Consider the following 13,587-nt stretch of genomic DNA (forward strand, 5'->3'; position numbering starts at 1 on the left):
GGTAGGTGACATCTCTGCAGCTACACCTAGAGCTAACTACTGTCTCATCAATCTAAAAATCCCCTTCAGGTGCTTTGAACACATCAGCAAGTAGCTCTTAGGCTGAACAAGAGAAATGTTGGCAAAGCCTCTTCAGAGGCACAGCACCGTGCCCTTGATTTGCTGCCTGACCTGCAAATGTCACCACACCTCCCCGTGCTGTGGGTCGGTGAAATGGGGGTGAATATATTCACCTTGCTCAGTAAAAGGCAGTAAAATCTCTGCAAGACCTAAGTACTTTTGTTCTGAAAGGATATCACCCCCCCGCCAGGCTTTTAAGGCAAGAGTGCCTCATTCTTCTGTTTAAAGAGTTTGTGTCAAGGATGAACTTGAGATTTTAATTTTCTTGCTGTCACAGGAACTATTTATAGACACGCCAATAACTTTTTGTTGGAGCTGCACTTTCAGTGGCTGGCAATGAATCTTCCTATAGCATAGATGTTTTTGGCACAGTATGTTACAAAAATGGAAGAGGAGAAAGCAGTAGAGGCTGGAAGCAAATCCTGTCTCAACTAGCACAAAATACTGCGGGGTCTTCCTCTTTCTCTTCCTCTCCATCCTATTCCTGCTGTACAAGAACAGCATCCCTCAGTCCTGTCTCTTTCTTCCTTAACATTTTCTTCAATGCTGTCACCATTTTCTAAGGATTTTCAATTGACCAGCCACAATTAAGCTTGTTTAAAAGGAAAGGACTCTGTTCCAGTAAGGTGGTTTTGCACTCAGGTACATTTTGACTGAGCTGCTTACCTGTGTGCTAGAGGAGCATTTGGGGTAGCTATATGCATTTGGGGTAGCTATATGCATACGTGGGTGCCATTGATTGAAAAAATTACAGCAGATTATACTCTTGTCGTAAGTAAACTGCTGATTTGGTTTTTCCTATACCACTAAGTGATTTTATTGACCATATATTGATGTTTAGGAGATTGAATGATATTCTGCAAAACTTCTGTTTAAAAAAAGAGATCACTAATTCCCCAGTTAAGACACCGCAATTATGAGTAAACCAGGAGAATAATTTAATTCAAGAATGTATAATGCTTTCCTTCCTTTACTAGCTTTGAGTAAGCAGTCATAAGAGCAGCCACTCCTCAGGGCAAGGACCACTGTATTTGTGCACCAGCTCCCTGTTACAGGTCTCTAGGCACTAATAACACAACGATGCTTTGCAGTAAGAGAAGCTGCTGTACTATTTTTCACTGTTCCAACAGACAAATACGTGAGATGTAAATGTTGGGCTGGATGGGGGCTGTAAACAGGACCAGTAAAGCATGCGTACAACATACAGAAGTGGTACTTGAACTGTGTCACAGCTCCGCTTCACGGCTGCAGCATCTTTTGCGGGTGCCTCACCGAGTGATGCGCTGGAGGGCGGCGGTACCCAGCGAGCGCAGCGCAGCACGGGCAGGGCGCTGCCGGGGCTGGGGTTGCATGCAGAGCTGCTCTGGTTTCTGCTCCCTGCACACACGCTGCTGAAAACACGGGGCTGGCGCATGGTTTCTGGCACAGATTCTTGTTCAATCGGTTTCTGACCTTTAGTGTGTGTGTGTGTGTGTGTTATCTGCGTTTTTGTGTATTTATGAGTGTCTTGAGTGTATCAGTCAGCCTGCGATGTATACAGTATTGTAAGGTATGTTACCTTGTATGTTTTTTCTTCTTTCCCTCTCTTTCCTGGTCCCATCCTCCTCCCAAGTGCCCAGCTCCCCCAGGTATTTAAGAATCCGACAGCCAAATCTGGAAAGCATCAATCTGGAGTGGGATCACCCAGAGCATCCCAATGGAGTCCTCACAGGATACAACCTTAGATATCAAGCCTGTACGTTCCACATGTTATCTTCTTAGTGATAATAATTAAGTCATAAAATATTTTCCTTGCTGCTAACTATCTCCTCACCTAGCACAGAAAGCTCTCCATAAGGAGCTGGAGACCTTCATCGCAAGATGAGACGCGCTGGTGTTGGAGAGGAGTCCTGGGGCAGTGCTGGGCAGCTGCAGTTATAACCAGGGAGGGTGGCGGGTGCTCAGCCGTTCTCCAGACTCGACCACTGAAGGGAAATAAGTCTGAGCTCTGACTGAGAAAGACCTTTAAGTGCAGTCTGAGTAGTTTACGTGCTCACTCAAACGCAAGCTCCTGGCTATGTAAGAAAGGCTGCCCAGAGCCCAGCACGCTCTGCAGAGCCCAGCACGATGCCCGGGGCAGTACAGCCTTCTCTCAGACCCTAGCACTTGTGCTATACCCTTCCGTGACCACCTATGCAACCCTGAATGTCCCCCAGGCAGTAAGTCACAGCCGCCCTAGATGAAGTGTATTTAACAGCAGCTATAGCTCTGAGCACATGTGGCCCCACACCGACTGCCAGTCAGTCCTGGGGGAGAGGTGACGAGGTAGACAGCACAGCGTATTTCTGAAACAAGGCTGAAGCCACCACGACCTGCCTTTCCTCCCCAGTTAACGGATCCAAAACGGGCCGGACCCTGGTAGAGAACTTCTCTCCCAATCAGACAAGGTTCACCCTGCAGAGGACAGACCCCATCTCGCGCTATCGCTTCTTCCTGCGCGCACGGACCCAGGTGGGAGAAGGAGAAACCATAGTGGAGGAGTCGCCAGCCTTGCTGAACGAAGGTATGTGCAGCAGCAACAGCTCCTGGCTTTGCTGAGGGGTTGGGGGGTGATGGCACATGTATCAGCCAACAACTGCAGGTCGGAGAATCAGGTGGTCCACAGAGCAACCAGTACAAGATAGCGACTGGCGCACAGCCATAGTCTACTGCAGAGCTATAGCTAGATGCCTGACCAGGACCAACTGCTGCAGCAGAAATGCTACAGGTGACTGGGGGGACAGTCCTGTGCTCTTGGGAACCGTCTTGCTGACCCCCAAGCAATGAGTGTTCCTCACATGCCCCTGGAGCAGGAGAGCATCTTGCTCTCATCTTGCAAAAGGTGAAGCTCTAAATCTGCCCCTCTGCAGTCTCTGTATGAGCTAAAGAAGGGGCAGATGGGGGGGATTTTTACGCGGCTCGAAGGGAGTGCAGCAGCTGCATCCTCGGGGCAGTGAGCCCCAGGCAGGGGGTACGGTGCCACTTTCCTGTCACCCCATAACCAGCAGCTGACCTGACCCTCCAAAGCAAAGCCCCAACTCCCAGATTCATAATAAGATAAAATGCCCATTGTGGGATATTCATCAAACTAAGTGAAAGTTCAGGAGCCCTGAGGGAGCTCGGGGAGACAAAAGCTGGCTCTTTCCTTTCTTTAGCATTTGCTAAAAGACCTATGATTTGGTTAGCGCTCTGATTTAATGGGGTTTTTGTCTCCTTTCCTCCATCTCCCCCTCCCCAGCTAATGGCTTTGAGTAGGAAAGGTAATTCCTACCAATGACCCAGTGGAAATTAAATGCTTCCTGACACCTCTTAGGTGGGCTCCAGTGTTGCTAATTGCCGTGACAGGATGGGAGATGGGGCTGCATTTGCTCTGGGGAAAAAAAAAATCAGCAAAGTTACACCCTGGCAAACATGAGAGGGTGTATGTCATTGCTTTAAAAAGGAGCTTTGCTGAAGAAACTGCTAGAGCACAGGGATCAGACTGATGTCGTCAGTGCTGACAGTCAATAGTTCTCGTTGTTTCACATACATTTGCTTTACTGGGTTTGTTTCTACACACTGATAAGAGCGACTGTTAGCAGAGCACAGCTAAATAATAACCGTGACCAACCGCTGTTGTATATTGCTCAATGATTTCTATCAGGAAATAGCAGGTACAGCGTACGCCAGCGTGACAAGGTAAGGGTCCCTGTCCGCGGGGTCGGGGACGCGGATGGGCGGTGGCACCCAGTGCTCCCCGGCTGTCCCTGCCCAGGGCACGAGCTGCTGCCTCTTGGCGAAAGGACAGAGCATTGGCTGCTAAGCAGTGAGCAAAATTTAAGCAGTTTATAGTCTGAAGTTACAGAAATATGGCAAAGTTTGACCTCAAAACATGAGACCCTGAGGTACAACACGACATAGGCGAGCTCTGCTCATGACAGGCATGTAAGTACGATTAGCAGCTCTAAATGCCCGCTTTGAAATGAAGGTACCTGCTGTAAAGCTACCCGAAAGAGGAGTTTTGACTTAAAAAAAAAAAGCAGATTAAGAAAATCAAACCCATTAATGCGTTCAGAGGTTGTTTTCTGCTTGCCAGACTCATTCACCTGAGAAGTTTAAATACAATACATCTCTCTCATGTTCTGCACCACGGGCTCCAACCCACACAAGGCAGGACGAGCGCTGATGTTAGAATTACACTAGAAAGAAACAAGGTGAAATTCAGAGCGTCAAACCGGTCCTTGCTGAGATTAGATATAAGCACCTGCTTAAGCACTTTGCTTAATCAACACCACTGGCATCTCTGCTGCGGAGCTGGTGTGTGTTTAAGGAGTAATCTCCATCTCCAAGGGGACATCCCTGCTCCCTCTGCCCTGTGCACGTGGCTCTGATGCTCAGGAGGGTGACGGGTTGTAGCTAATGCATTTATTCCCTCTCTCTCAATTCTCTGGTGACTGTGTGTAAGTGGTCCCGAGTCTCTCGTTGGTGTGTTCTGGTTGTTTTATATATTCCTCTGTTTTCTCTTCCCTTCTCTTCTATGCTCTCTTCGTATTCCCCTCCCTATCCTTGGCGCTGCCCTCTGAAGCCACGCCAACCCCAGGTACTGTACCAGCCGGAGGAGGTAACAGGCATGGGGCAAGGCTCACCCCTCGCTCGCTCGGGTGTGCTGGCAATTATTAAGCATGCACTCCATTAACCCTTTCAATGGGAAGGTGAAGTGTCAGGAGTCTAAATTGGACATATGAAACAACGGCAGGTAAAACAAAGCCCCGCAGGTGGCAGGGACTAGGGCAGGCTCCGCGAGGGGGGTCTGCAAAGATTAAAATATCTCTGAGCAGGGCTTAACAGCCTCCCAGCTGCCTAATGACAGCCAAACCCACCAAACTCTGCAGCTGCCACAGACTGTACAAGCAAAAATGAGAGTCAAGTTGCCCTATTAAAGAGGTTTTTAATCCCAGGTCTGCACAAAGCCCTCTCCCTTTTTAAGCCTCAACATCCCTGCCCTGCAAAATACAGAAGAACATTTACCAGCCCTCCCCGACTCCGTGGTCCCTGCCTGTGCTGCGCCCTGCAGTATTTTAGCTGCATTTTTACCCCCGGGAGCCTGCAATATCGCTGCTGGAGCAGCTGCCTCCCTTGGCTGCGCAGGTCTGCGTTGCAGCGTACGGGCACCACAAGCCCCACACCTCCCCAGGGTTCTTTTAGGGCTGCCGGGGCTTTCGTACAGCAGAATCCTTTTGTCTCCAGGTGCCCATTGAAAGGGTTAAGGACAACGTTTGTGCCACAGCTGTGCATGTCTGCATGCGAGGCTATTGCTGGCTTTGCCCTCGATTGCGAATTTCTACAGCAGCGTGGAAGCAGAGAGAAACCTTTTCTTGTAATGGGACGGGGGGGGGGGCAGCATCTCTACCTGCTTTCAAGGAAACCCAAATCCTGTTACCTAGTGTCAACCCTGCAAAGTCCAAAGCATAAGCACAACTGCTGGTTGCTCAAAGGAGGACACCCACCTCTTACAAAAGCTGCAGACATGACTTTTTTTGTCCCCCCCCCCTTTGAGCCAGTATTTCAGCAGCGGGGACAGCCCTGTGACCAAGCTCAGAAGGGGGCTGGTGGCAGTGCTAGGGAGCGCAGCCAGCCAAAACGCACCCCGAATGCTGCAGAAAAGCTTTTGGTCTGGAGCAGCAGCGCTCCTTTGCCCTGCACCAAGGGCTCGGTAAGAGGTCGTGCTTTGCCTTTGCTGGACACAGCCCCAGGGCTGCCAGCGCTTCCCAAGGAGGAACAGCTTCTTAGGGAAGACTCTTCCCAAGTGATACAAGTGCAGGACCTGCTCTCTGCACCTGTAGGTTTTGCTTTCTTACCTCGTAGATGTTTCTCCTCCTTTTATTTTGTTGCAGTGCTGTCTCTCTACCCAATATTATTTTGTAGTTGTTTTTCTTTCTGAATAGATGCCAATCTTTTTCTTACTATGTTTTCTCTTCCTAAAAAAAGAAAAAAAAGAAAAAGGGGGTAACAGATTGGTCTGCTTTGGGTGGCGGGAAACTGAAAAGGGACGTAATCTTTTGGCTTAGAAGGTCTCTATCCTCCGAGTCCGGGAGGGCTGTCGTGCTGCTATAGCTCGTACTTCAGCCAGGGTTTAGCTTATCCACAAGAATCAGGATTTTCTTTGTGGATCAGGATGACCTTCTTGAAGTACTTTTCTACTTGCAGTGGCTATTGCTGAACTTTGAAAACGCAACGTGAGCTCTTTATCCTTCCAGCATCGTATCATTTCAGGCACTTCTTATACCACTGGAAGCTAGTTGAATGAATTGCCATTTAAAGGATAATTCCACAAGAAGAGACCCCACTGGTCCCCCACCCCTCTATTTTTTACCTTCTGCTAGGAGAAACAGTGAAGGGAAAAGATATGCCAGAGCTGAAAGATGTCTAAGAGTTAGTAAGTGGAGTAGTAGGTGGTTAAGCGCTAACTCAACTGCATCCACAGCTTCCTCACCGTGCTACACATCAGCAAGAGAAATCAAGGCAGTGTATGCCGTAGCAAGACCCAGCACACATCTTTGTCTCGCTCTTGAGCTGGATGTCATTTCTCGTTAGGACACGGGGTGGGTGCGGGAGCTGTTACACAATTCGAGCGGTGTTTGTCCCGAGAGGCTGTTTCTCTTCCTAACAAGTACAGGGTTCGATTGAAATACTGCTTGACCTTTCTCGGAAGATTCATCTCCAATCAGTGACCTAGATTTTGTAGATTTTTATGGATTCACAGTGAAAGTTGTCTTAAATTGCAGTAAAACGCCCTTTGCCATGGGCTGCTGGCACTAAAAAAATATAGAAAGGTCTTTTTTTCCCAGGGGTAACCTTACATATACAGGGTCATAGCTGTTTTGTACGTGTATGAGAAACCGGACTAGCTTGATGAAATCAAAGTGAAGTGCAGGGACTTTCCCTTAGGAAAGGCTTTACTTTTCCTAAGCCAGACCTGGACAAAGGGAGAGGTGATCTGGGAAAAGAGGGGACATCTAAAAAGGGCTCTCATTTATGCTGTGAATGAGAAAAAACCTCAAACCTGGATCCTATACTACCCATGTGTATGGAAAAACTTCATCAGGGACCATAAAGAGCATTGGTCTTAGACTTTAAGGAAAAAAACATTGATTCTTCTCTGTTCCCTTCTTGTCTCTCCATAATTATGAATCAGAGGAGAAAGATCCTATTGTTCATTTTAGAAATGGACAGCAGTAGAAACAGAGAGAACTGCTGACCCCTCTCTTTTAGAGGCTGCTCGATCGCTCCTTTCTATTCTTGAATTTCTTACTGCTATCGGATTTGGAACATTCTATCTTTATGGTAAAGACTTTACACTTTCCTTCTGTTGCTAAAAACCGGGAGAGGGCGAGAAGAAAAAAAAAAAATCTCTGAAAATTTATTTGGCTAATCATCAAAATTCATGAAAAATTAATCAAATTTCTCCAAGCCTAATTATTTTGTAGACACACCCAAGGGAAAGCTGTTACTACAGCCTAACAACACATTAAAAGCATCTTTAAATAATTAAAGAGCAGTATGGATGTGTATTGTTTCCTGTCTTTTGCAAAAAAACCATGCAACTACTCCCTGAACTGCTACACTATTCGGAGCAGGACTCGAATCCCCCTCTTGAGAGGCTCCCTCTTTAAATATCCCTTTTGCTTTTATGATTCTTCCTCTCCGTTTTTTTTCTAAACTGAGCCTCACGCAGTTTTTGTGTAAGGTTTGGGTTCCTTTCTACTGGTCCAGTCATGGTCATAGGAGCCAAGCTGCAGCAAAGAGCACTGCCGTCCTGCTGCAAGCAGCTCGCTCATCACTCAGCCGATTAATTGCTACAGCCAGACCGCCGCATCCCCGGTCCATTATAACAGCGTACCTCCTCCCCACCGTGGCCCTCGGTCTCCATTACCTGAAAGGGTAATGCATCTTGCAGACAGAAAAAGCAATCTCGGCTTTGCAAAGATGGGGCCTATTAATGAGCTGAACGGTCGTTTAGCTGTTTCCAGGAAGATGGGCTAGGCTACGGTGGGAGCAAGAGAATGGGAATTGCTGTTGCTGGCTGTTACTCTGGGTTTCCTGGGGGGGTACTGGGGCAATTTCAAGCCTGCTTGAAGCACTGGTTTTCAGGGTGCTGCTCTGCCCTGCAATTGGGAAAGGGGCAGACCCTTCTCTGCACTGCCTCCTGCTTTCGGGGGGGGATTTTTTCCCCATCACACAAATGCCAGATGCTCGGTCCTGCACCTAAACTTGAGGCAACCGTTGTCAAAGCCCTTGAGTGCGCCTCATGCTGGGAATGCAGAAAAAAGAAATTCAGCCGCTCTGCAAAGCTCAGAAATGTTATACCTGATGAAGTGTTGCAACCACATTTTTAGAAGGATGAGTGTGATTTCTAGATTTTCAAAACGAGCCGTTCTGGAAGTGCCAGCCTGGCCCTCCATCCATATCACCCCCCCCGGCCCCCCTTTTTGCTGCCCAGAGCAGTGATCTCTCACTCCTTAATTAGCCCCGAGGTGGAGGGCAGCGAGCGGGGGACCCCAGGTACCCCGGGGAAGGGCCGGGGCCCTGCGCAGGCTGCTCCGCCGTGGCGGGGTGCCCTTTTCTTTGGGGGATGCTGGAGCGTTCCGATCTCTGTCAAAGGCCGCCTTTATCTCCCGCCCAGACTGAAATCAGCTCTCATTAGGGGATGGATTTCAAAGCCTAGAAAATGCCCCTTATCTTCTCTCCCCCAAATTGCCCAGCTGAGCTTTTCTCCCGCATACATTTCATATTCAAACACAAATGAGGCTGTAGCTTTGAATCCCGGGGCAGCTTAGGGCTAAATCCCCCCATGGCTGCAGGAGTCCTGGCCAGCCGCAGTGCCGCCTTCCCACCGCCCAGTCCCATCCTGCAGCACAGTGCTGCCCACAGACGCTCTCCCCATCCTCCCCTCGCTGAACGATTGCTTTCCTGACTCACCCGATCCCACTTTTTACCCATTCCTAGTCCTGCCAGGATCATTTTTACCCCCCAGTGCCAACACCCCCTCCTCAATCTCATGCAGGGACCCACTCGGGAGCGAGCCCACATTATCCTGATGCGATGTGATAGCCCTGCTCTTGGGGATCGCTTCCACCAGCGCGCTGGAGCGGTGTGGGCAAATCCTGCCTGGCATCGCTGTCGGCCAGAGCTGAGAGCGATGCTGAATCGCTTCGGTCAGTGCAGCATCCAGGAGGGTCTTGGCACTGCAGCATCACCTGCGTGCGTGTATATCTGCATGTATGACATAAAGATGATACCCTACAGAAGGGATAGTGAAGCTTTGACTTACCCCAGATAATCTCTTCCCATCCAGGGTCTAGAGGAGCATTAAAGCTCAATCTCTCCTGCTAAAGCCGTTTTACATCAGTGCTAGGTGATGCAGACAGTCCTCGAAGGTGCTGTGCGGGAGAGGCACGATGCAGAGACGTGTAACAGGTCTGGGAGCTGGGGGTTGTACGAGGTTTCCCACCAGCCGCTGCCTTTCAGCAAGTTACTTTGTGCCTTGTTGGCTCCTATTTTCCTTAGAGGGGAGCCAGGGATGCATAGGGGAAACCCTGAGACTGCATTAGCTAATAACCAGCGTCTACAGTGCTGTTTGACTGTGTACATTGCAAACCTATTCAGGAGCTGCAGCTTAATCGGGTTAACATTAACCTAGTGACACTAATCTCTTAACCTTCCAAAAAACGCTATGAATCAGCAAAGACAGATGTTAATTCTTCACAACCCAAGAAAGGCTTTTGTAACTTACAGCCTCAGGACACAGCAAAGCCCTCGATTAATAAGCGGGTGAAAGAAATGCAGAACAGCAAAACCCCCAACAAAACCCCCTATTGCCATGGCTGGGTCAGGTTGGAGAGGGCTTTGCTACACTACAAACACCCGAGGACAAAGCCGTGCCACTTCCCACCCAGGCTGGGTCCCCTCCCTGCCACCACCATCCCCGCTGCCCCCCAGCCCCTCGGCAGCGACGGGCCGTGCCAGGCGGGTGCTTTATTTCGGTGGCTGCACTGCTGCATGAGGCTGGTTGCGATGCTGCGTTGGTACCACCGCGGAGAGGACGCGCCGCTCTCCGGGCATGCGCTGGGGTGGGCTGGTGTTTTCGGGACGTGCCGGTAACAGTGGTTTTATTGCAGCTGCGGTCGGTAGGGAGACGGACTGAGTGACCTACTGCTCTTCTCTGCTTTCGGATCTCTGGGAGGGCTGAGGTTTTAGGGGTTGGCCCTCCTTGGGGATGGACTTGGTGAAAACACAAGCCCTGGCTTAGTTCTGGGACACATTTTAAAGTACTTTCCTAGAGCTATTCTTGTTTGCAGGTGGTATTTAAAATAGCCAGTTTCATTTGCCTAACAGGGGGATTTGTAATCCCTCGATCTACAGTAAGAGTAAGTAAATATAACCTAATGCAAGCATCACAGGGTAAATCTCCGCTCATTTACCTTAGGTAGTTTAAGCAGCGTTTCAGCTGCATTTTCTGCTGGCAGGTTTTCAGGCCCAGGCCAATGCACTGCCCTTCGGTGGTGTTCAGGAGCCTCTCAACCACGCTGCGGGGTGTGTGCGTGAAGTGCACACTTACCCCTTGCCTCTGGAAATACAGCACAGGTGAGATGTGGACGGGGGCTATTGAGAAAACTAATTGCTCAGACTTTCCCCCTGGACACCTTGGGGTGTGCCAACCCCTTTGGCCTAACTTAAATGTAAATTGTGAGGGACAGTGATGGCAAAGTACCATCCATCACTCGCCAACGAGCTAAAATCCACGTTAATGCTACAGCCGCTCCATCACCAGACTGCAGTATTAGTACAGAGACGAGCCAGGAAAGAAACAGCTGAGAAGCTGCAGGCTGAATTGGCAGCTCAAAAATGCTGGAGGTGTAGTCCAGGGGCTGCTGAATTAATGTAATTGTGGCTTGCCTAGCCCACGACAAATGGGATTATTATGTTTCCTTAAGAGATAAGTCCTGTTTCTTATTTCAGGGAGCCCTGAGTGCTCTCAGCGCAGTTCTGCGCGGGGGGACGATGGGGCGAGGACAGCCTGCCCTCTGCATCCCCCAAACACCCCTCACTTTCCTCCTTCCAGCCCCTCCCTGCGATTTAAGCCCAGGGTGGCGGGGGGCACCGGCAGCAGAGCAAAGGCAAAAGAGAAGCAGGTCGTTCAGCCCCGGGAAGGGGATCAAACTGTGGGCGCAGGCGGTGGGTGCGCAGGAGCAGCTTACCAGGGGCAGCCCCCGGCTTGCTGCCCCTCCTCGCCCCCAGCATCGCTCCCTGCCCCTCGGCCGGGCGCGTGGCCGTCCCCGCACGTGGATGGGAAAAGCGGTTCAGCCTCGTGTTTCCCGGTGCCGTTTGCTGCCCCCCTCCCCAGTCCCCCCGCCTCTGTGCCATGCTGCTCTGCTTTCTCTCGCGTGCCTGCGCGTCCAGCCGGCGGGGATGGCGAGCGCAAGCCCCGAGGAGACATCGCCTCGTCTAAAAAGCCAGTGTTTCCCTCTCCCAGCTGCAACTGGGTTGCCTCCAACTACAATCGATCTAACCAGTACTACAACAACCCCAACTACCACCACCACCGACACAACTACCACAACTACCGACACAACTACTACCACCACCACAGCCGCCACCACTCTACCCGCCACCACCGTCGCAAGCACTACAACAGCTACAGAGAGGGCTCCGGCAGCCACCACAAAGCAGGAGTTGGGTACTGCGCTTTCCTTTTCCTCTAACCCCTCTAACCCTACTGGGACCTTCCCCACATCTTGCTCAGAGAGAGGATTAATAACGGGCACAGGCAAAATTTAAGACATCCCACGCTCTGGGAATGGCTTTGCGAGGAGCTGGAAGTGGCGCAGGCTCAGGAATCGAGGTGCACAAGTGGCACCCGGCAATTTGGGGGTCTGGTGGTCTCTGTGCCACCCTCCTGGTCTCAGTCTTAGGGATATCACAGCCCTCCCCGGGGTGTCGCGATGCTGAATTAGCTTCCGTGTTTGGGAAGGAGGTGGAAGACCCTACAAAAGCTCTCAAAAGTATTATCTCGTATCTTACTGCCATTAAAAAGGGGTTCTGTTACTATCCCAGAAGATGTCACTTCAAATTTAGCACATCAACTGTTAGCTAAGAGACCTGTCATCATTTATACGAGTCTTTTGGTTTATGCTGCTGCTCTTTGCGATGTAACCTAGCCATAGCCCACAGGAGAGCCGGGGAAGTGTTTCGGTTACAACACGCAGGTGTGTGCCAGGTATTTGTCAGGTCAAGATAAACTTCTCATGCAATCAGCTAGAATGGGATGATCAAACTCTCTTTTGGGGGAGGAATATTCTCTACTATATGTGGTTTACTGATAGATACAGGGAGACGTATCTTGCTGAGACATGTTTTTAAAACCCTGCTATAATGGTATCTAGTTAATAAATAATTATGGATAGTTATATTCAGGTTATTAAAAAAATCAAATTAGTAGCAAAAGGGAACGCAATCAAAAGAATTCAGTTACATAGCTGGATAGGATACACTCAAAAATGCAAGTGCAAAAGCTACAGAAATCCTTGTTAACTCTTCATAAAGAGGGAAAGGAGATAATAGTAATGAATATCAAAGTTGACACCCATTTAACTCAAGGAATTTGATTAAAGCCATTCAGACCCCTTTCTTTACATTCTTGCATAAGATTAGCTCAGGATGGCTAAAAAACCCACCAAAACCATACGCTGGGAGGATCAGCCTCCACCGCTACTCCACAGTAAAATAGATTTGCAAGTCAGCAGCACTTTTCCTGCTCTGTACTAATTTGCTTATTAAAGATAAGCAAATGAACTAAGAAACGCGAATTTGCGTTCCAGCTTGTGGCACCACACACCTCCCCGGCCAGAGAAGCCTTACGCTGTGCAAAGCTGCTAACTGCAAGTGGAGGGAAAGCATACAGGGAGCTGCACTGCCAGAACAAAAGCAGCTTAAAAACTGGTGCAAGACGTACAGATGCAGCTTCATCACTATATATGTAATATATAATATTAGTAACAAAGCAAGATCACTACTACAGCACAGTCACTATTAAATGACTACGTGGGAAAACATTGCTAATTCAACATAGGCAATTAAGTGGTGAGGCACGCACGGCCACAGAGCAGAGAGAGGAGACGGGAGGGAAAGAGGAGCTGCGAGAGGAGCCACACGTGTCCCGAACCACCCCGGGGACACGGGGGAAGAGGCTGAGCTGTAATGTGGGCAGACAGGGCAACCGTGTGGCAGCACAGGTTGTATTTGTAAGAGGGATTCTAGGTCACATCCCCGACCCCACAGCGTCAGGTCCTTGCAATTTCCTAAAAGTCGCATAGCTGGCCTCATCCCAGGGGCTGGAGTTATTAATCTGCATTTTGCCAAACCAAAACCTGAGCTACACCCTGAAGTAAATAATCATCATCATCATAATAA

At 49.5% G+C, this 13,587-nt stretch overlaps 1 protein-coding gene across 9 annotated transcripts in view; it reads left to right on the forward strand.

Annotated features, from left to right (window-relative positions):
• Window positions 1-13,587, forward strand: part of NFASC (neurofascin) — a 53,788-nt gene that overhangs the window by 25,640 nt on the left and 14,561 nt on the right. For 4 of the 9 annotated variants that reach the window (XM_059831151.1, XM_059831148.1, XM_059831153.1 and 1 more), the window contains 3 exons: window positions 1,733-1,855; window positions 2,489-2,662; window positions 4,703-4,717. In XM_059831151.1, the coding sequence (XP_059687134.1) occupies window positions 1,733-1,855; window positions 2,489-2,662; window positions 4,703-4,717 (312 nt within the window). Of the gene's footprint in view, window positions 1-1,732; window positions 1,856-2,488; window positions 2,663-4,702; window positions 4,718-11,650; window positions 11,855-13,587 lie in introns of all 9 variants that reach the window. The other 5 variants (XM_059831152.1, XM_059831149.1, XM_059831156.1 and 2 more) reach the window with 2 other exon arrangements.

Source organism: Gavia stellata, chromosome 30 (assembly GCF_030936135.1).
Source record: "Gavia stellata isolate bGavSte3 chromosome 30, bGavSte3.hap2, whole genome shotgun sequence".
NCBI lineage: Eukaryota > Metazoa > Chordata > Aves > Gaviiformes > Gaviidae > Gavia > Gavia stellata.